The 23486-nt window shown below is 37.8% G+C and overlaps 1 protein-coding gene across 3 annotated transcripts in view; it reads left to right on the forward strand.

Moving 5' to 3' along the window:
* Positions 1-23486, forward strand: part of PARD3B (par-3 family cell polarity regulator beta) — a 1046263-nt gene that overhangs the window by 613743 nt on the left and 409034 nt on the right. For all 3 annotated transcript variants that reach the window (XM_082840795.1, XM_082840797.1, XM_082840796.1), the window contains one exon: positions 3302-3417. In XM_082840795.1, the coding sequence (XP_082696921.1) occupies positions 3302-3417 (116 nt within the window). The remainder of the gene's footprint in view (positions 1-3301; positions 3418-23486) is intronic.

The following is a 23486-nucleotide window of genomic DNA, read 5'->3' on the forward strand; positions in this document are numbered from 1 at the left end:
TCGGCAGGCGGACTCTCAACCACTGCGCCACCAGGGAAGCCCAGCGTGAGCTGTTTTAATGAGGAATATTCATGTTGGTTCTAAACCTCCTCCCTAAAGGTATTCATTATAACGTGGCATCTATTTTGATTAACCCTTTAATTTTCTTTTATTTCATGATATGAACCACTGTTGAAACAAAAAACTAACCTAAAATGCAAGCTGCATGAGAGAGTGCGCATGAAACTGCAGTAAGAGGGAAAAGTCTGATTTCCGTGGGCTCAGGATCAGCAGCAACCTGTGTCCCAGGCTAGCCACCATCTTAGCCAAAGCTTTTGCAGCTCTGGGAAGAGTTCAAGAAACCACAATCTGGTTCTGGCTTTGGCACTGGCCAGCTGTGTGACCTTGGAACATCAGTCTCCTCTTTGGGCCTCAGTGTCTTATCTACAAGATGAAGAGTTAGATGAGGTGACCTTTAAGGTCTTCCAGCTCTTAAATTCACTGGTTCCATGAAGGCCATGAGTCTCTCTGACACTAAAACCATGTCATCACAAGAGATCAAAGGATGAAAAACTAAGTGCAAATAAAGGTTGAGTAACACATTTAAAGGCAAGTGCTTGCAAAACATCAATGCTCAGGGGGAAGCTCATATTCACCATGGCATCTCAGAATTCTTCTTTAAAGTGGGCTAAAACAATTAAAATATTGCTATTATGCCAAGCCAGTGTCAACAGCACTAGCAGGTCAGGATTTTTGTTTACAATTGACATATTTGTCCACTACCACTAGATACCACATCTAATATGCCTTATGTCGGTAGCTTTCTTTATTGAGCATGTAACCAGACACCAAGAAAGAAGCCAAAGAAAAGAAAGAAAGAAAGAAAAGAAAAACCTTCATAATTCTAAAGAGTTGATTTAAGCTTCTTGAGGAAATTTTCATGAAAAAATGTACAGTTGTCCCTCGGTATCTATGAGGAGTTTTTGTTCCAGGACCCCCGCGGATACCGAAAGCTGCAGATGCTCAAGTCCGTGGTATAAAATGGTATAGTATTTGCATATAACATCCTCCCATATACTTCAAACCACTTAATACAATGTAGATGCTATGTAAATAGTTGCCAGGGCATGAAAAGTTCAAGTTTTGCTTTTTGGAACTTTCTGGAATTTTTTTTTCTGAATATTTTTGATCCCAGTTTGGGTGATCCTTGAATGCCGGACCTGAGGATACGGAGGGCAGATCGTATAATTTCTTTGCTGGAGAGTGCCTCAGGCCCTCATTCAAAGACCACCCCGCTAACCTACAGAAACAAAGGAAAGGATTAATAGCTTACTTTGTTGAGCTCTTACTGTGTGCTGGGTACTATTGTCAGTATTTAACATATCTTAGTTTATTTCATACTTACAATAGCTTTCTTAAGTAAATTCTATTACTGTCCAATTTTAAAAAATTCTTTTCCATTATGGTTTATTACAGGCTATTGAATGTAGTACCCTGTGCTATACACTGTGTCCATTTTATGCACTAGTAAATTGAGGCCACCCACCCTAGCATCTCGCTCCCAAGCCCAGGGCCCTAAACATCATTCCTTCTAAACAGAAGGAGAGAAGGGCTCTTAGTCACAAGCCCACAGAGAGTCTGACAAAAACAGAGAAGGCAAAAAAACTGTAAAAAAAACTTGGATAACTTGAAAAGCAGAAACTTAGTCATTTGGGAAGCTAAAGAAGGTCTATGTGTTTATCTGTTTGTTTCCTAAATGTTTCTACAGCACTTACTCTGCACCAGACACTATTCTCCTTACTTTGCAAATCTTTGTAACTCATTTTATCTGATGCCAACGCTAGGAGGTAGGAAGTGTAATTATACCCATTTTATACATAAGAAAATGGAAGCACAGAGAGGTTCAATAACTTGCCCAGTCCCACAGCTAGTAAGGAGCAGAGCCAGGATTTAGAAATGGGCAGACCTGCTCTGGAGTCTGTGCTTTTGAATGCTGTGCTGTATTATACTATATTACACTCTATTACAATAACAGAGGCCCATTCATTCAGCAATATAATTATTGCTGCAAGGCAATACTAAATATACATGACTAATAAGTTTCAAGAAAAGATTAAACTTATTTTGGTGTATTTGGTTAAGAAATCGAGATTCCCCAGTACATTTTATAAGGATTCTCATTCATGACAGTTGAATTTGGGGGTTATTTTATTTTTTACAATGTCAAATCCCAACCGTTTGAAAAAAATTCAACCTCAGTACTTTCAGATTTACCGAGGATACTTGATTTGAGTTTTTACTGTATTTAAGATTAAAGTTGTGTTGAAACGAGCTACCATATTTACTTTGTAAATACATGTACCAAGGGAGAGTACCAAGGGAGAAAGTGGCTGTAATTTAATTCATGAAAAGTATATAAATATAATTTATTTCTAGATCAAGAAATGAGGCATTGTCTGTAATTCCCTTATATAATCTCCATCCTCAAGCAAAATAAATAAAATATTCATCAGAAATGGAATTCTTTGAGATTACAAGTACTAGGAAGCCTATAATGGGCATTTGATGTATCTTGTCTAAATTGTCAGCTGTGCTTTTCCTGTTACTTCCTGTTGGTGTTATTGATGAGCAGACTATTTGCTCAGCATTAACATTAGTTTTAGAAAATAGACCTAAATAAAGTAGAAAACCAAACTACGGCAGCCGTTAGTCATTCAACGGAATGGTTTTCTAGAAAGGATACAACCCTTACACTTGTTTTTAAAGGAAGGGCGTTCTTAGCCCACAGATCTCTCTTAACCTGCCTTTAGGCTCTGCTAGTATCAAGTGACATCCTTTGAAGCACCAGTGCTTTGTGGGTTTGCTTTACCCACTTAAAGTTATATATTGTATAGCAGGATCCCAACTGGCAGAAATCAGTGAAGAGGAAAACATGGTATTAGCCAGAGAATATTATTTAAATTGCAGAATATGATAAAATGCATGAAAACAGAGTTGCTATATCTCGTAAAAGAAACCTGAGGTTCACGAAGTGGTTGAAAATGCCTGGTTGGGGCTTCCCTGGTGGCGCAGTGGTTGAGAGTCTGCCTGCTGGTGCAGGGGACACGGGTTCGTGCCCCGGTCCGGGAAGATCCCACATGCCGCGGAGCGGCTGGGCCCGTGAGCCATGGCCGCTGAGCCTGCGCGTCCGGAGCCTGTGCTCTGCAATGGGAGAGGGAGCTGCAGAGGGAGCGATGAGGGGCTGTATTCAAAATGAGAACTGCTGAATAAAAAATAAGATTTTATTCTAAACCTAAATATGGCATATGGCTTCTTTCTGCAGCTCTGGGGTGGATTCAGCAGTATTTTTTCCGGATCAGCGCCTCAACTTTAGATCTGTGACACCAGCCAGGCAGCCTGAATCAATGAATCTGAAAGCCTCAAAGAGCATGGACCTTGGTAAGTGAGGGTGAGGTGACATCCAGATCAACTGTCCAGCCTCAGCCCATCTATCTTCTTGAATGTCCTGCCGTTGTTTCTTCAACTCCAACCTTAGGGGGCGGGGTTTGCTGAAGCTTGGAAGAGGGGATATTGGTCATCCTCTCTTCCTGTCTTCTCTCACACATTTAATCGTAATTACCGCTTTTTAAAAGAGGGATAAGTGACATTTTTATGTATAGGTCAGAAAAATAGGAGTATTCCTTCTGGAGGATCTGAATGCCATTAAGCATCTTTAACTCACCTGCCTTTGCGTTTGTACTCTCACCTCTGCAAGTGTTCTTCTGTTTCTCATGTACATACCTGTTGCAGGGCCTGGGAGGATAAGGCAGTTCAATGAATCCTCTTCTACAGGGCATCCCATCTCTCTGTGCAATGGATGGAGATGGCGGCAGTGGAGAAGATCTATCTCTATAAGTGCCCATCTCCAAATCCTGTAATACCAGAGGGAAGAGGGGTCCCTGGGTTTGCCAGATTGAGGGAGTCAAGGTACTTTGGTTTCGTGCCCAGACAACCTCAGTGAGATTCTGAGTCCTACAAGGAATTTCTGGGTGACTGTTGGCTGCCAGGGCAGAGCAAGGGTCCCTGCAAACTCTGTTCTCCAGGCTCTGGAATGTGAGATCCCGGAAGACATCTCAGATACCCAAGCACATTGTTGCACTCCCATGGGTCCTTAGAGAGAGAGAACTATTGGAATAGGATGCTGGTGCAAAATAACTTCTCAGCAAAATATTTACTGCTTCCTGAATGCTCAGAGGCCAAGCTTTGCCAATGTCTTTTTTGTTTGTTTGTTTGTTTTCCGAAGCATATTACATATTTCATTAGTAGCACCAAGAAAATGGAATAATCAAAACTGCGTGTTCCATGAAACAATCTGATAAATAGTGCTTATCTGTTACTCATTTATAGGAGTTCAAAAAGATGTTCAGTCACGATGAGAAAAGAGAAGTTGATTCTATTTTCTATAAATTAACTAGATCGCTGGGATACATTTGCTCTAATCACTTATAGTAAGAGACTGACAGAAAGCCTTAATAAGGAAGCTGTCTCGAGCACTGGTCAAAAAGGAGTATTTTCTCAAGCGTGAACCTCTGACCAAAGGAATAATATGTGACAGTGACACAGATTACTACTAATAATTTAAGGAGCAATTTGTTTTTATAGAGTGCCTGATAAATATTTCCTGTCCTGTCTTCCCAATTTCTCTGTAAAGAAGATGAATGGGTAAAAACTGCTCTCAATTTGGGATGAGAAATATATTACTCTTTTGCTCATTTAATTAAAAAAAAAAAAAGTAGCCAGTAGTGCGGTTTTTAAAAGTCTCTGCAAAAGAAAAAAATAGCATCCATTTTAAGAAAGAAGAAAATTATATCAGTTCCATAAAAACAAAACCTAAGCCATGTCCAGAAACAGTTTTTCTGTTTACATTTTTTGTTACTGAAAATTTTGTTTCTGAGAAATGTTCTCGTTTAGAATGAAATAGCCCTTGCAAAATATGAATAGTTAGCAGTCACCCTTTGCATTTTATTGTACTTATAACATAAATGACAATAGTAATGTTTGTTCAATTTTACATAGTTGGGCGAAGGTCATGAGCTCTTGTCTTCAGGATACAGGTATCAAACGTTGGTTTAAATGCACCATACAGCACAAGTGGTAAAATGTGCTATATATAAAAGCATTTTGTAAGAAAAAATAGCCTCAAAAATAGCCTTTTGTAAAAGCATTTTGTAAGAAACTATCAAAGTTTGGTCCCTTCCAGGAAAAGCCAAATTAAAGCTAACAGTCTTTCAGAGGGCTCTGAGGTCAACATTCTAGGGCCATTCTGAACCCCTATTCTCAGAACAATTGAGTGAGCTCAATAAGTATGTTGTTTTTTCTCAATGAATAAGCTCAGGCGATACCAGAATGGTAAACATTTGGAAGTGTCTTCCCTGTTTGATTAGATGAAAAAGATATTGTAAGTAGTTTAGTTTTCCATATATGGCACTGGGCCAACATAAGGAATGAATATATTTGATAAAAAGGTTGGTGACTGTGCTTAGAGGAATAATCCTCTCAGGGTCAAGATCCATTCTTCAAAAAGTTTAAAAAAATTGAGGTATTTAGGTTGAACAGCAAATTAGTGCTACTTGATTGTGTTTGACCTAGAAAAACAGCAATTTCACTATGTTCAGAATGAAAAAGATAAACCTCCTATTTACTGCATAATTTATGTTGGATATTCCTCCTTTATAAAGCCTTTAAACTTCTTCAAAGGCTAATAAGCCTCATTGGTACCTTCTTTGTTTTTATTTGTTTCATTTTTGCTGCTGAGTCTAAGCTAGTATTTTCATTTGCATATTATGTTCAAATTATTTTAAAGGTGAGTGGGTTCCATTTCTTTCTTTTCACTTATGTTTCCAAAGACAGACGGTTCTTATTGTGAAAAATAAAGACTTCTCATCCCCATCTTCTTCTTTTATTTCCGAGATACAAACATGATTTTAGTTTGCTATGTATATCCTTATAGAAAATTTTAGTTTGCTATATATATCCTTATAGAAAGTACTCTACCTAATTGCCATTCCATCTATGTACAGACATCTCTGTCACACGTTGTGTTTCTTTATACTAATTGTATAGTGTTATGTTATATGAATGAATCTTGATTTATTATTTACTTTTCCCCTTTTGATTAAATTTGGACTTAATTGAGAGTTTGTATCTTTTGGTTTGGATAAGGGGGGTTGGTGCATTTGTATTTCTTATTCTTTATTCTATGATTTGTTTATTCATATTCTTTGCCGAAAATGTTTCCATTTGTTAATTCTTTTTCATCTTTAGACTATTGTTATGTATGTTATAAACAACTTTTGCAATCTATTATTTGTCTTCTTAGTTTGATCGTGATATCCTCTACTATAAAAAAGGCTTTAGTCTTATAGTCAAATATTTCCATCTTTTCCTTCATGACTGTTTGGTTTTATTTATCTCATTTATTTTCTTGTACATTTAAAGGCTTGGTGTTTTTTTCCATGTTTAGCAATAATTTTATTCATGGTTTATGAGGTGGAAAAATTTTTCTCCATGTAAATAGGCAAATTATTCATAACATTTACTGACTTTTATGTCCTTCCCCCATTAATTTGGAATGCAGTCACATTGAATACTAAATTCCCTTTCATACATAGGGTGATTTCTAGACATGCTGTTCTATTGATACATTGGTCTGTCCCATGCCAGTATCACCCTGTTTCAATTGTCATCTGACTACACTGTATTTTGATAACTTACAGAGCTGTCTTCCTGTTTTTTCTTCTTTTGTAAAATTACTTTGGCCCTTCACATGCATTTATTCTCCCACATGAACCTGAGATCAGCTCATCAAAAATGAATTTAAAGATTAAAGAGGAATGCTTCTACCATGGGTGTGCCCATTAATTTATGAGGTTTGCTCTTGGTTCCTGATAGAAATGTTTTGATCAATTTAAACAAGTTTCTTTGTGTTCCTAGCTTCTTGAAAAGTTTTTTTATTTGCTCACTTTGTTTAATCAGGAATGGATGTTGAATTTTATTAAGTGATTTTAAGGATCTGTACAGGATGATCATGTGTATTTTGTTCTTTATTCTATTAATATAGTGAGTTATTTTAATAGATTCCCCAGTATTGAATCTTTGATTCTTTCTGAATGACTCTAAATTTTTCTGTGCATTTGAAGAAGATAGAAATGAGTAACAACATTTATCTATGTGATCTAAAATGTAGGTGTAAGACTCTGATTATAATTTTACTCAGGGTCATTAATTCCTATATATCTAAAAGTTATAGATTTTTTGAGGCTATTCTGCCTCAGTATTTGTGGATACTTTTGCTGGCATGCATGTGGCCACATTTAAGTCAGATCAGAAATGATTAAAATGATGAATAAAGGGAATTTATTTTTAAATAATTAGATGTAACTATGCTTATTCAAAGGGGTTAGTGTGTCATTTTCTGGGTTTTCCAGAAAATCAATCTTTTCCTACTAATTGTAGACTTTCCTCTATTTATTTAAATTACCAGAATTACTATGTTCAGTCTGGATCCCTTTAATTTGTTCATAATTGAGCTTGTGTGGGTGTTGAGCTGGAAGCTCTCAGGAGCTGAGTAACACAGCTGCCTCTTTGGCCTTTGGCATAGGGTTTTCCCCCAAAGAGCTGACCTTGTTGGCAGTATGCCAGAGAGTCACATTCAAAGACTTTTTGATGAAGCACAAACATCTTCAATATCCAGGCCTGGTGTTTTATGACCCCCGAATGCTATTTAAGAATTAGTCTGAATTATTCAGGGAACAGCACTTCAGTATTTTGGCCCATTCCCTGACCTAATCTATAGCCCCATTCAAAGTTAAGTTTAAAACGCTATTTCCCGCAAGATTTTTTTCCTGAGAGTTTTCTCTCCTGTTTCAAATTGACCTCCTACTCCCATTTCAGAAGGGTGTTGTGTAACACAGTTAGAGGAAGGCTGAAGGCAGTGCAGATGGAAGATGCTGACCAGCTGTCCTGCCTCTGTTCAATGAGAGGAAATGAGCTTAAAGTGATGCATGAGGCATTGGGACGAAATTTTAGGAAGTTTCCTGACAATGAAGGTTGTTAACATTCCACGTCTCATAGTCTCTTAAAACTGTGTGTGTCTTGAATGACTATCCCTAAAATCAAGACGATAGATTGGTTTTCTTTCAAGATCTGTGATACAGCAATTTATTATCTGCTAGTTCCTTGCTGAAATTTGTATTAAGATAGAAATGTTGGTAGGCATTCACAGTCGAAGTAAATTATAAATCTGATTTCTCATTTCAACAAAAGATTTGGGTCACGTTTTGAATATAACCCTTTCATACACATCAGGCATTCCTCTCAGAGGGCAGTCAGATATCTCTAGTATCCAGTGGAAGATGGGCATGAAAAAAGTTAATTAAACCCATTCTACTGTTCTAATACTTTCTTTTTAAAATTATTTTTTATATAGTGAGGAACCTTCATATGCATTCTCAGAAATAAGACAAAAATCCTGAACACTGAATGCACAGGAGAATTTTTATAAAAGTGTATATTCTGATAACTGTCATGCTGATTTATCAATTAAAATATATCATATGATGCCATATAATATTTTAATATAACTTTTTATTTATATCCAGGGATCTTCTTTATTGTCCATCAGTAAGTAATACCTCTGGATATTGTGAAAGCTGAATTGAGTACCACTATTTAAGATATAACTTTGACTTATTAAAAAAACAAAAACAACAACCTGATTGGTAAAGAAGAATTAATGGTAATACTAAAAGAAAGCACCTACCGTCTCTATTAGATGAGGAAGAGTTCAAGGACACAATCAGGTGAATGTCCTAAGCTTTAGGAAGTCAAAATGAAGGAATTACAGAGAATATTTACTCATTGATTAAACAAATGTTTCTTGAGTACCTACTGTGTGCCGGGAAGTGCATTAAATGCTGAGGATTCAGTAGTAAATGAGAGAAATGGTGCTTGCTGCAGATACCTAGATGACAACCCTAACAAGAAAGGGAAACTCAAGAGTGAAGATCCCCAAAAAGAAGTACTGACATGATGATAACTTATCTCAGAGAGAGGAAAAGGGAGAGGCATCTGAAGCACAAGTGTGGCTACTCTAAGAACTAATTGTTAAGCTTGGCTGTGTAGAGAAGAGAAAGAGAGAAGCAAAGGGTGTGAAAAAAGAGTAACAATAATCTAAAAGAATCAATGTAGGAAGAGTTAAGCAGCTGCACACGATGAGGCTTGCAAAACTTTCAAGAGTTAGACAGTCAAGCTATTTTTAGAGCACGAAAAAGAAAGCGTGGTGGACCATTGTTTACAGCACGTAACAGCTGTCAGGTGGAAAGCAGAGCCACCGGTTCCTGTGTTAATTTTATCTTCATGCGCACAAGAGAATGATGTTCACACTGGAAAAGCATGGCTGCCAGCAAGCGGAAATCTAGACGCTTTGTATCCATCCCTGTGCACTAAGAGGACTGTGATTATAAAGTGACTATTCCTGATCATTAGAAATTAGGAGTAGAAATTAGTAGAAATCCTCGGAGGATTTCTCTTTGTCAAATGAAAAGGAAAATAAGAAAGTGGTCACTAGCCACCTCAATGCTGGGGTCTCTGAAACAACCAGTGTCTGCTTTCCTTTTTGATAGGATTTCTAGACTGATAAATCAGGGAAATATTATACATGTAGTTTACATTGATCTTAATAAAGGTATTTCCATTTGTTTTCTGATTGAGACTTTTACCAAATTATGCACTAAGCTAGGTAATAGCATTAGGATGCCCTTTCCCAAAATGTGCTAATTAAGGTGCATTGTCACTCTGAAAGGAATTAAATAACGTATACTATAAGACTCTGTACTTGGGCCCTCTTGTTACATTCTAACAAAACAACAGAATTTGATGAATATTGGGTATATAACTTGGATGAAGACATGAAAAGCGTTCTTACCAAATTTTCAATAGATGTTGTCTCAGAGAATTGGGTAGTATGATAGACTGACAGAATTAGCATTCAAATGATTTATTCAGAATTGAAGAAGATAGAATTTATCGAGTGATGATGAATTCATTGAACAGCCATTTATTGGATACTTTCTCTATGCCAGGCAATACCTAGGTAGATAAGATAAAGGCTCCACTCTTACGGTATTGTCATTCTCGTTGGGTAAATAGATGATAAGGTTGCATAGCAGTAAATAAATAATAAAATTTCAGATAGACATGATTTCTCTGAAGCCAAATTCAGGTAAAGATGAAGACTGGGGAGAGGCAAGCCTATTTTAGATAGGGTGGTGAAAGATAAAGGCAATGTCCTGAAGTTGGGTTAAAAGAAATCAATTGTACGAGTGTAGAGTTTAGGAGACCTGGGATAATAACAGTTACTGAAGGTGTCCCTGTGTTTTAGCTCTTGCCTGACATGGCCACCCCCAAAACTAGTTCCGTGTTACCAGATTAAGGAAGACAGCAGTTCCACTGTACCCTGGCTGGCCATAACCCACCTGGATAGAATGCTGTATTTAATTCTGGCTACAGTGTTTTAATAAAGACAAGAACAGAGTAGATGCATCCAGATATTGGTGAGAGGCCTTGAAACCATGTCTGATGGAAAACAGTGGAAAGAAATAAAGGTATCTTGCCTGGAAGAGAGGTGACTTAAGAGATATATGAGAGGGCTTCCTTGGTGGCACAGTGGTTAAGAATCCACCTGCCAACGCAGGGGAGATGGGCTCGAGCCCTGGTCCTGGAAGATCCCACATGCCGCGGAGCACCTCAGCCCGTGAGGCACAACTACTGAGCCCATGCGCCACAACTACTGAAGCCCGCACACCTAGAGCCCATGCTCCGCAACAAGAGAAGCCACTGCAACGAGAAGCCCACGCACCACAACTAAGAAGTAGCCTCCGCTCGCTGCAACTAGAGAAAGCCTGCGCGCAGCAACAAAGACCCAACTCAGCCAAAAATAAATAAATAAATTTAAAAAAAAAAGAAAAAGAGACATATGAGAGGTCTCCTTAGATATTTTCATGGTTAATATTGAAAAACTCAAATCTGTTTAAAATCGAATCTGCACCCCAAATATATCAAGCGATGATAGCCAGATCAGAAGATACATCAAGTTTACAAGCTTTGAAATCTAGGAAGTTAATAAGGATGGAAAATTAATTCTGGTTTGTGGCATATTTTGTGTGCAAGGAAAGAATAGATACATAAATTGAAACAACTCATGAAGACTGAGAAGCAAAATTCATCAGAAAAATGGAAAAGGAGACACTGTGCATTTTTTGTCTTTAGATAAAAGGTACAGTTTGGTTTTTTTTAATTTTTTAGTGTACCTTAATATGTTTAAATAAAGTAACCACACAGGTTATAACTGAAGTAGAGTGACTAGATGAAAATAGGTTCAATGAGTTTAGAGAAATTACATATCAGAACTCAGGCTGAATTCTTCTCTGTTGCGAAAAGAGAAACCAGGAAAACTTCGAATAACTGACTTCACACATCCAAAGCCAGGCCTCTTTCAAAACATTAAGAAAAAGCCACATTTGCATTAACTAAAACATATAATTAAATTTTAGACAGTTGCACATTTAAAAATGAAAATAAATCAAGGACTAGTATTACTATTAACTAAATTATAGTGATATGGATCACTTCTCTATACCTTTACTATAACTAGATGATTATATTGAATATAGCAGAATAATGCAGATTCTGTTTAAAATTAATTGGAATAACTATTGGGGTTGGAAGCAAAGGTACATAAATGCTTCTTTCTGTAAAGGACCTCTTTCTCGCCCTGTAATTCCATAGGTATCCTTTTTTTTTAATTGAAGCGTAGTTGATTTACAATGTTGGGTTAGTTTCAAGTCTACAGCAGAGTGATTCAGTTTTACACATATATGTATTCTTTTTCAAATTCTTTTCCATATGTATTCTTTTTTATTTTTAAATTTACAGTCCCTAAGGAATATATTTTAAAGAAGTTCATTTTCAAGACTAATTTGACTTTGTGTTCATTATTACTATTAGGTAGAAAAGGATGCCTTTTTTTTTTTTTTTTTTTTTTTTGCGGTACGCGGGCCTCTCACTGTTGTGGCCTCTCCCGTTGCGGAGCACAGGCTGCGGACGCGCAGGCCCAGCAGCCATGGCTCACGGGCCCAGCTGCTCCGCGGCACGCGGGATCCTCCCGTACCGGGGCAGGAACCCGCGTCCCCTGCATCGGCAGGCGGACTCTCAACCACTGTGCCACCAGGGAAGCCCCAAGGATGCCTTTTGTGTAGAAATTGTACCTTTATGCTCTTCAATACTTTGTGTGTTGTAGGCTTCTCTGAAAATTGTGGCACCTTCCATCCCACTCTCATGCCCTTTCCCATGAATAAGTGCTGGTAAATACCTTAAACACAGTTGCTCTCATTCACCATTTGTTGCGTGAATGACTAAGAGGCACAACTCTCTCATATGCCCCATTAGAAAAAAAAAAAAGTGTTTAAAGCAAGAACCATCCCTCTTACATAAAAACACTTAACCTAGTGCCTAGAACATAAGAAGTTCAATGATGTTATTAGTCACAGCATCAGTCGTGGAGAGGGTAATGTCAGTAGTGGTATCAGAGGTGAGCCTCTTCATATCCTACTCGTATTTTTGTACTTGGTGGCTGACTTGAGCTGCCGGTATAAGTAAATTCTCCTCAAGTCAATGTTGTGAAATACTGCAGAAAAGGTTGCTGTGGATTTCGTATGCAGATTCTTAATTCAATCATGGAGTCACACATGGTCTCAAATGTTGCCATGGTTTTTCACAAAGATTAGGTTTCTTTAAGCTGGGGTATTGTTTAGTGGCATATGTAGATAAAGTAAAAATTTAGTCTCGGGAAGAGAAACCCAAGGCTCTGTTTTCCCACAAGAACTATAAAGAAAACTATAACATTTGGAAATGTTTATAATTGAACCTTAACCAATGACATTATGCCAATGACAAACCCATGCCAATCTTTCTTAAATTAGCTTCTGTATATTTAGAGCATTATTTGTGCTCCGATGGGAAATCCTGATCAATGGAGAATCTGCCTCATCCTTTAGAACTGACATATTCCGGGCCCCTCTTAAAACTTGGATTAGTAAATGAAGTGCTTTCTTCTTTATATTGAATATTTTTGCACCTCAGTTGAGGCTCTACGTCTCTGATACTAAGCATTTTAAATAAGGCCAAATATGAACTTTCTTTCCTACTTGCCTTTGTTTTCTAAACCACTGTTCATATTTAAATGAAATTCTGTTCCTTTTTAATAGAACTTTTGTACCAATAGAAGAACATCTTCATAAAATATGAAGCTAAGGAAGCTTTTCAAAGCTAAACAAAATACTTAAATTCTCCTTGCAAACATGAACCATTTTACTTGTTTTGAAGCGAGAGTTCCATTAGCTGAAAATACTATATATAAATATATAATTAAATATAGTATATAAAATATCATATAAAATATATAGTATAATAAATACATGTTAATGAAGTTGGGCAGTTTTATAGTTGTCTCTTCCAAATGCTATTCAGAATGATAAATATTTGTTACTGGCAATACTTTATGCAGAGATTAAAACTACTCTAGGAAGGTACAACTATCTCATTTTTAAGTGCAGAAGTTGCAGTTCTTTAAAAAGCAAAACTTCTTTGGTCTTATGTATTTCTATTCTCATATACACATATTCATATTTTTATATTCTAATTTTTCCCCAAAGTGATTCTACTGAACATATGCTTTTAAATTTGGGTCCTTTAAGAATAATCTAGCTTAAATATTATTCTCTGTGTCTTTGTTTCTATAATACTGCCTTCTAATTGTAAAGCTTGCTCTTGAATAAATATAGCCTGATTTATTTGCTTAATATTATATCATTTGGCTGTAAAAGTTGTCTCCAATATTTTGCGCTTAGAAATAGCAGTGGATTGACCCTACTAGTACATAAACCTTTGTAAAAAATCATAATTATTTCATCATTGTGAATTTCGGTATGTATCATTCTTTGACCAAATGTTATATAAAGATTTAAGGCTTTTTTGATATATATGACCAGCTGCCCTCCAGAAGGGAAATTACACTCTTCACAGTAGTATATGGAAGAATCTGGGTGTCATCGTTTTTTTCATTTTTGCCAATTTTGTAGGCTCAACAGGAATATTTTAATTTTACTTTTAAAATTATGCTGTGGCTAAACATTTTTTTTTTTTTTTTGCGGTACGCGGGCCTCTCACTGTTGTGGCCTCCCCCGTTGTGGAGCACAGGCTCCGGACACACAGGCTCAGCGGCCATGGCTCACGGGCCCAGCCGCTCCGCGGCATGTGGGATCCTCCCGGACCGGGGCACGAACCCGTGTCCCCTGCATCGGCAGGCAGACTCTCAACCGCTGCGCCACCAGGGAAGCCCTAAACCTTTTTTTATATATTTATTTATTGTATATTTTCTATTTTGAATCATCTGAGCATTTCCTCTGTAAGCCTGAAAATTTCTAAATTAAATAGCACTTTTTGTAAGTAAAATGTTAATCTTCATTAAAGGTCAAATCTCAGCTCTTGCTCATGGGGGAAAATAGATATTTTGCTTTTACTTTCCTAAAGCTAAGTATGTTTCTTCCTCCAAAGTATGTATTAATTACTACATCTGTATCTTTCATTAAATGGTTAGAAAATGTCTAGTTAAACATGAATCAGAAACAGAGTCAGAACTTGGACTTATTTATGAGAAAAACTTCTAGGGTAAATCAGTTAATCTTACTAAAATAATTTCTTTTTGGTTCTTCACTGGAACACTAAAACTACTATACCATGTATCCAGTGGCTTTGGCTGATTTAGAGCACATTAGTACAAGGGCTGGTGTCGCCAGAAACACCTACTCTATAAGACTGAAAAGTTGTCCAACACTTGAAAACATAATTTCAGTCCCATGTAAAATTCACCCATCCATCTCTTTTCCTTCCTTCAACAAATATTTATTGAGTGCTTCCTCTGTGCCACACACTGTTCTAAATAATTGAGAATTATCAGTGACAACAGACTATCTTATTTCTGTAGGCTACCCTTAGTGGAAATAGTCTCATGAACAGTAATAATAAATGAATAAAGACACCAGAAATATATTCAGTATAACAAACATAAACTTCCACAAATTGTGGAGAGAAGGAACATGACTGGAAAGGCTAATGTTTCAATTCCCACTTGGTTTCTAGTGTTCATAAGAAAAGGTTACTAGGAACTCTATCAGATGATGTTATTAAAATTAAAGCAAAACTTGCAATAGAGATCAAGTTGGAAATTGACTAATCATGAGTGATGGTTTCAAGCGAGCTGGGAATAGCTAATCTACCCTCTGCTGATCCAGGAACTAACTGACATAATCCCCAGGCACATCAGGATTGTCCTGAAAGAATGTGAGACCTGCAGAGGTTGCAGCTAAAAAGTCTTAAAAGGAAAACAAGAGTGTACCGAGTGATTGGAAAACGTTTAGCCCATTTTCTAAATTTGGAAAAAAATACTTAGCACCCAAATTGAGTGAAAACTGAGTTATGTCAGAGGTTTCCTATTTCTATCCTTAATAAATCAGTAGATTCCAGGTGAATAATCTTAGTGCTTTCTCCTTTGTTTTTTTTTCCCTCTAGAGGCAAATCATAAGTGGCAAAATCCTCTAATTATGGACTAGTAATGAAGCCTTATCAAAGATTAAAGAATGTGTTCGTTAATATAAAAATAGGTGAACATAAAATTGAAACTGAATTGTTTGAATGTCTTAGTAGTAACTTGAATGATATAGTAAAGAACGGTCAAGCAAGTTTGGAAATTTCTGAGTTAAACAGTCTTCTTAAACACAAGATTGTTCACAACCTTTAATGTGTTGTATGCACATTGCTGGGCATTTAAGAGTCCCCATAAGTCTTCAAGATACAATAATGTGCAGCATCTCCCAAACTCATTTGATCACGGAAACCTTGAGTACAGACCATCTCACAGGACTAGAGCTCTGAGGAATGCCCTTGGCAGAGAAGATGTGTTTGTGAAGTTGAAAGGTGATGTGCAAGGGCCAGAGTAGAGTGAGGAAAGAAAGGATTGCCAGCCAGCTGGGACATGTGAGCAATGCTGTGCAGCGGGATGCAATCTGGGAGAGAATCTCCAGGGTAGAGCAGTGTCTGTGGTCGCTAAGTATGCAGGAATTAACTGCAGAGCAGCATGAAAGAACAAGGATGTAACTAAGCATGAATTAATAATGGATTATGATGACAGAATGTGGCTGACTGCATGCAATGTGCCTCAGAAAGAATAGCACATGTATGGTAAAATAACCTCTCATACATTGCTGGATGACTGTCTATCCAATGGCTAGAAGCCGCTGACTTTCCTTTACTCCTGTGCTCCTGGTAAAAAGATCAAACTCCTCAGCCCAATATTCAGGGCAGTGATGATACCTATTAATCTAGAATATGAAGAGGAAAAAGAGAGAAAGCAGTAGTATCTGTGATGGTAGTGGTGGTAGCTAATGTTTTTTTGAGCACTAGCTATATGCCAAGCGTGGTTTTTTGCACAGCAGTTCTATTGCCATTTTATAGATGAGTGTAACAGGGCTTAACGTGATCGATTTCTGTAAGGTATCATAGCTAGTAAGCGATGGAGTCAGGATTTGAACTCAGGCACATTAAGCTTTGATGCCTAGGCTCTAAACCATTGTACCTTTCTGTTGCAAGTGAGGCTTATTAATTTCCCAGTCTCAACTGTAAAAACAGAAGACCGTCACCTTCTCTTCTTTCCTATTTAAATTTTAACTTTCATTCAGGACCCACTCAAGTCTTGCCTGCTCCAGGGAGCTGTCATTTTTTTCCAGCTCTTTCTCTGAATCCTTTTTTTTTTTTTTTTTTTTTTTTTTGCGGTACGCGGGCCTCTCACCGCTGTGGTCTCTCCCGCCGCGGAGAACAGGCTCTGGACGCACAGGCTCAGCGGCCATGGCTCACGGGTCCAGCCGCTCCGCGGCACGTGGGATCCTCCCAGACGGGGGCACGAACCCGCATCCCCTGCATCGGCAGGCGGACTCTCAACCACTGCGCCACCAGGGAAGCCCTCTCTGAATTCTTAAAGCAATTTCTTTTGGTATCCTGAATTTTAGCACTGAATTGGATACCCGTTTGGGTACCTACTGAGTGAGAATTTCTGCCCACTCTAATCAGATTACAAGCCTTTACAGGGTCATATCTTTTAAGTCTTTTGCTTCCTCCTCACCACTTAGAATGTGTAGGTGTCAAGTAAATCCAAGATGGATGATGTGGATGGATAGTGTTAGAGCAATCTGGCTGCAACTCAGAAACCCATTGATCTCCATGATTGATTTGACTTATCTTACTAAGTAGAAAGGTTCACCTTTCCTACATCAAAATATCGAATGAATGGATGAATAAAAGTGCAGACGAATACTTAAAGTATAAATGAATAAAAGTGCAAATGAATGTTTGACTTGGGTAGCAGAATAGAATAGGGATAAAAATATTTTAGGAGGGTGTGGAATGTAGCAGTCTACTTCACTTTCACTTACCCAAACTCGTTCATTTGAAAGTGTTTGGAGAAGGTTCATAATAATGAACAGATTTAAAGAAAGAGTCAAACGCAGAAAATACAGAAGGCCAAGGGCTTTAATTCCATTACATAGAAAAGAGTGAAAGCAGTTGTTTAAAACTTGAAGAAAAGGGCCTTGTGCTTTATTTCCTAATTGGAGGAATCTATGAATAAATTAGGCAATCACTTGACATAATTGATTTAGATCATGTGAATTCCCTTGCACCGCCAGGGAGGGTTAATTAGATCAGATTGTTTTGTGGCCCTTCCTAGTCTTCTATCACTGACATTTTTTCCCCTTTGTGTTCTCCTATCATTTCTTTTTGTTATCTTCCTTTTAATCTAAAGCAGTACATCCTTATATTTTAATTTATGAGAATTTTTTCCTTTTGTTTGTTGAATTAGAAAAAGTTGAAGATAAGTATTTCTCTAACAAAAAAACGGTGTATTTATGACTCCCCTTTTCATTTTCCGTAAATCTGTGTGCAGAAGAGTGGTGTAGTCTGTGCATAAACCTCGTGCCATGGGAATTATATTCAAAATGTTCCTGAACTCCTTGCTTTTACGTGCAGCGACACGAAATCGAATTACATCAGGACAGAGTAATTTGACTGCGTGTGAGTTGTGGCGAAGGTTGTGTAAGCTGAATATTCAGAGATTTTGCTCACCTTGGGTCATATAGTATTAGTCATCATGACAAATACCCCAAAATAATTCCCCAAAAATTCTGAATCAAAGAGCGTGATTAACTTAGAATAAATTGGAGATATTCTACATAGTTTAAACACTTGGTACAGGCTCACCCACTACAGCTCCGTAATTTACGCCCATTTTTATCCACAAAGCAGTTTTTGTATTTAGGTTTAATCAAAGAATTTATTAATACAAGTACAGTCTTCTACAGCCTCATATGCTAAGACAACTGAGGAGCCTTAAGAGGCCCCATGATCACGTAACCTGACTTAGACAGTATCCAGCATAGATGTATTAGTTAACACTTAAATCGGCTAAATTAACTAGCCCCTTAGATATCTAAATCTGTATCCAAGTAAAAAAAAATAGTTTTTGTAAAATAGCAAACAATTTTTGTAAAACTGGTTAAATAGTTTTTTACAAGCCATAATTTAGAGATGTTGTTATATTGAAAATGTGGTCACCAAGTCGTTAAGGGCAAGAATTTCTAAAGACAGCTCAGTCTAATTGTCTGCCCCACTGGAAAAACTGATCATATGCTTCATCATTAATGGACTGGGAATATACTTGTGAAAGCAGGCGATAATCTTAAACAGGCGTTCAATATATCATTACCATGTACTTTTCTAAGCATGTGTTAGAAGGTTCATTTTGAAAATAAAATGCTAGTATTAAGAGAAATATGTAGAGAAGGTTATTTGAGTGGAAAGAGAAAATATTTTTTTCTTAAGTTGGAGAAGAGATTTACTATGGCTAGTATATGTGAAGCTAAGGATGGCATTCATTTTGGATTACCCTGTTGTTTTTTAATCCAGCAACATCCTGAAAAATTAATTAATTTGGAAACTCCAGCTTTCTTAAATAAGATTGAGACCCTGTTTAAGAGACACTTAATAATCACTCCCTATTATCCTCATGTTCTGTGTTCAAGAGAATAAAGGAATAATTATAAAATACATGACAAAGGATTAACATCTCTAATATAGGAAGAGCTCTTGGTAGTAATTAGAAAACATTTCAATATAAAATTAGAAATATATATGATCAGACAATTCACAAAAGCAAAGAGAAATTTAATAAGCCAATATATATTAAATATATTCAGCCTCACAAGCAATGAGGAAATTAAGATATTATATTGGCAAATATTGAAAAATATATGCACCAGCCTTACAACACATGCTTGTTGTATTTTTAAGTTGATGCTGCCTTACTGCGAGGCAATGTGGTAATTGTATAAGTCACCTTAGCACCATTTTTACCTTTTATCCAGTAATTCCATTTAGAAGAACCATCCTACCAAAAAAAATGGAAGATTTGACCAAAATTTAAGTTTGATTTTTCACTGTAGTGAACTTAATTTTCCAGCAGGAAGAGGATTAGTGAAATTATAGGCTATTAATCTGATAGATATAATAGACTATTATGCAACCAATAAAACTCTTCGGAGTATTTAATGATATGAAACATTAATGATAAAACATTTGAAGAACACAGTGTACAATTAGTATATGTATGTATGTTGAGATGTGCGTGTCTATACATATATAAATAATGGAAGGACATTTGTCAAAATGTTAACGTTGATTTTTCTCTTAGTGGACAGTGCAAGGATCATTTTTATCTTAGATATATTTCTGCATATTTCAAATCTTCAAACATGTGTTACACTTAAAATTAGAATAAAATCAATTGGCATCGTTGAAATAACTTTAAAATAGAATTTAAATAGCAGGTAATCCTGTCCCTGATAGAAATGGGGATATTTGGGGCTTCCCTGGTGGCGCAGTGGTTGAGAGTCCGCCTGCCGATGCAGGGGACACGGGTTCGTGCCCCAGTCCGGGAAGATCCCACATGCCGCGGAGCGGCTGGGCCCGTGAGCCATGGCCGCTGAGTCTGCGCGTCCGGAGCCTGTGCTTTGCAACGGGAGAGGCCACAGCAGTGAGAGACCCGCGTACCGCAAAAAATAAAAAATAAGAGCACATTCCACTGCAACTCTCAGAGAACTCTACCAGCAGTGGTGTAATAAACGGGTTTTTTGGTCATATATTACATGAAGTCCGGATAGGGCCAATTCAGTGTCCCAGTGAAGCCATCAGAGACCTAGGCTCCTCCTCTTTTTCTATTCTGTCATTCTTGATTTTTTTGGCCTTTGTCCTCATATTTGTTACTGCAGTGTCCAGATGGTTGCTATATCTTCAGAAATCATATCCATGTTCCAGGCCAAAAAAAAAAAAAAAAGTGGTGGACGGGGAGAAGGCAAAAGGCGGTGTCACCTTCTTCCCTCCGTATCAGGATATCCAATACTGTCTAAGAAGCGCTGCCCTGAAAACGTCCACTTTCAGCTTATTGGCCAGGCTACGACATGTCACATTCCTTGTCGCCAGAAAGCAGCTGGGGAGAACGAGGCTGCCGGTGACACTGGGTCAGCCAGCCTACAGTGTGTGCCGTAGCTACCCTGTAAGGCTGTGTGCTTGTGGTCACAGCTTATATACAGAGGTGCAAAGACAGCCTCCTGAGCTGGCAGAAGTTGAGAGTTCTTTTAGATCTTAGTCTTTAGGGACTATTATTCCAATCGTATTTTGATACAATTGTAGAATGGGTAGAAAAGCAGTAAGAGAGCAATGACCCGATTCCCTACCTGCGGTCAAAGTGAAGCTTGACCAATTATATATTGAGGCAGGAGCAGAGGTTGAGGAGCCAGAGTTGCTTGGGACAGTGACGGTGCCATTTTCCAGCTGGAAACTCTAGTGAAGGCACAACATATAGAAAGGAGATGCCCATATGGAACATCAGTAAATCATTATTTGTTTTCTTCTTAATGATCCTAAAGCTATGATTTTTAAGTTTATATTTTCATGTCCTGGACTGTTGAAACAGTTCCTCTGGTTGAAGCAGGCAATGATTTTGTTTTTTTTCCTATCAGTCATTCTAGGCACAAGGCTTAGAGCCTACGTGCTTTACAAGGACCTACCCCAAAGGATCCGAGACATGAAAAAATTACTGGCTCCAAACTACGAGAATAAAGCCAGAAATTTGAAATTAATAAATGACTAGTTCTGAAATGTATCATTATGTCAGTTTTATTCATTGTTACATTTACAATTTATTTTAAAATATCAGTACATTACATTTATATTTGGGGCTTTTTTTCCCCAGCTGACAAGAATTTCTAGGCATTCACAAAGATCGATTAAAAAGTCAGTCAGTTCTTACTAAATGAGAGATTCATACCCAAATAATTTTAAATCAATTTTTCTGAATATCTTTCAAACTTTTATGACAGGAAACTGTATTTAATGTAAGAATTGGGGGCAGCAGAAAGGAGGGGATGATGCACCATAAACGCAGCCCAATGCGTTTCCTTTTTCCCTTACTTGGTTGGTAGCTTCTAAGGCCTCCAAAGAAACCCCCGGTTTAAGGAAAAGAGATTTAAAAATCGCTTCCTGTGAAGTCACTTTGGAGTCTGGGTCTAGCAACTTTCTCCTTTTCCTAGTAATGTTTTCTATTAGTTCAGCCTTGTTCAGGATCCTTTATATATATCTCAATACCTTCCAAAAAAATAGTGAACATTTAATATGTATGTGTAACCACCCTTTCTGCCAAAAGGAGCCTGATTTCAATGAGCTCACCTAATAGATCAGTATAAATTCCCAGCTCATTTCACTAGTGTGTGCAGACCCTTGTGATCCTTTTTAAGGGAATGGTTGTATGCTCTGAATTGGAGAGACAGCACATAAACCCCCAAATTAATATCCTCCAATAAACAGTGAGTCCGGATGACAACTTTTCAAAATCTATTACATACTAGTAGCCTTGGACAGTTTGCATATTAAACAGACGATAGTAGAGTCTGGGCAGAAATATAGACACTATTACATATTTCAGTTCATGCCAGAACAGAAATCTTTTGATAGCACTTATTGTAGCCAGGAACAGAAGCAACTATACAGTCCCCAGCCAGAAGCCAGGTGCCAAAATTAATTCATGCAAGAATGAACTGAGTTGCTGTTTGAGTATGAAGTCCATAAGCTCTGGGGGAAATGCACATGAAAATCCTGGGTAGCTCGGGTTACTAGATCTTGAGGGTTATAGTTCAGTTCTGGGATGGCCAGTTAACTTTACAAGAGATACTGCCTCGTGATGGGAGAGTATGTTGCTACCCAGCCAGACACCCCACAAGCACCTGAAGAGAGCAGGGATGGTGTTCAGTAACATAAGCCCTGCGCATTACTCAGGTGTAGCAGCCCGACTTGTCAAATGTGTAAGTGACACACAGTTTGGCGGGTTAGCTAATGCATGGATGACAGAATAGGGATTTAAAAAGATCTCAACAGGGAGAACTGATGAGCTGCAATTCAGAAGATTAAATTTAATAGGGATAAATGTAAATTCCTCTACTTGGGTTCAAAAAAAAAAAGAAAAGAAGCAACTGCCTCCCGTCTTACTCCCATCCAGTTCATTTTCCACGCTGCAGCCTGGGTGATCTTTGTAAAACATAAATCCGATCATGTCACTTTCTTGCTGAAAATCCCTTAACAGTGTCCCATTGCCTTGAGGATAAAGACAAAACTCATTAATGTGACTTTTGAGATTCTCCATAACTGACCCGTTTCTTTCTCCCCCATTCGGTCTCTCACCAGTCACGCGCTCATGCTGAGCACTTCTACTGTACAAAGGATTTTTAGATTCTGTGTGTGGGACCTGTTTTGGGGCTGTCATGTTTCCTCTGTCCAGAAATCAACTTCACCCTTCCCTCTACATCTCCAGGTCTCAACTTAAAGCCATCAGGAAGGCCCAATCCATAAACTAGGTCTAGTCTCTGTATTACCTATCTTCCCAGTTCCCTGAGCATCCTTGTTTCGTTCCATGTATTTATTGAGTACCTACCATGTACCAGGCACTGTTCTAGACCCTGGAGACAAAACGGTGAACAAAGCAAAGCCCACATCCACATAGAGCTTATGTTCTAATGGAGAAGATGTCAGTGATGAATGCTTTGTAGAAAAAAATGAAGCAGGAGGAGGAGACAGTAACAGACTTGTGGGTGGAAGGCCTTACTTTAGGTAAGGTGGTCCGGCAGGACCTCTGTGATGATCTGATATCTGTGAAGATGTGAATGAAGGAGAGCCATGAACTATGTGGGGGAAGAGTGTGTCCCAAAACCCTAAAGAGGGTCGTACTTGGCATGTTTGGGGAACTGCAATGAGTC

Source organism: Leucopleurus acutus, assembly GCF_964270905.1.
Source record: "Leucopleurus acutus genome assembly, chromosome: 6".
NCBI classification, from domain to species: Eukaryota; Metazoa; Chordata; class Mammalia; order Artiodactyla; family Delphinidae; genus Leucopleurus; species Leucopleurus acutus.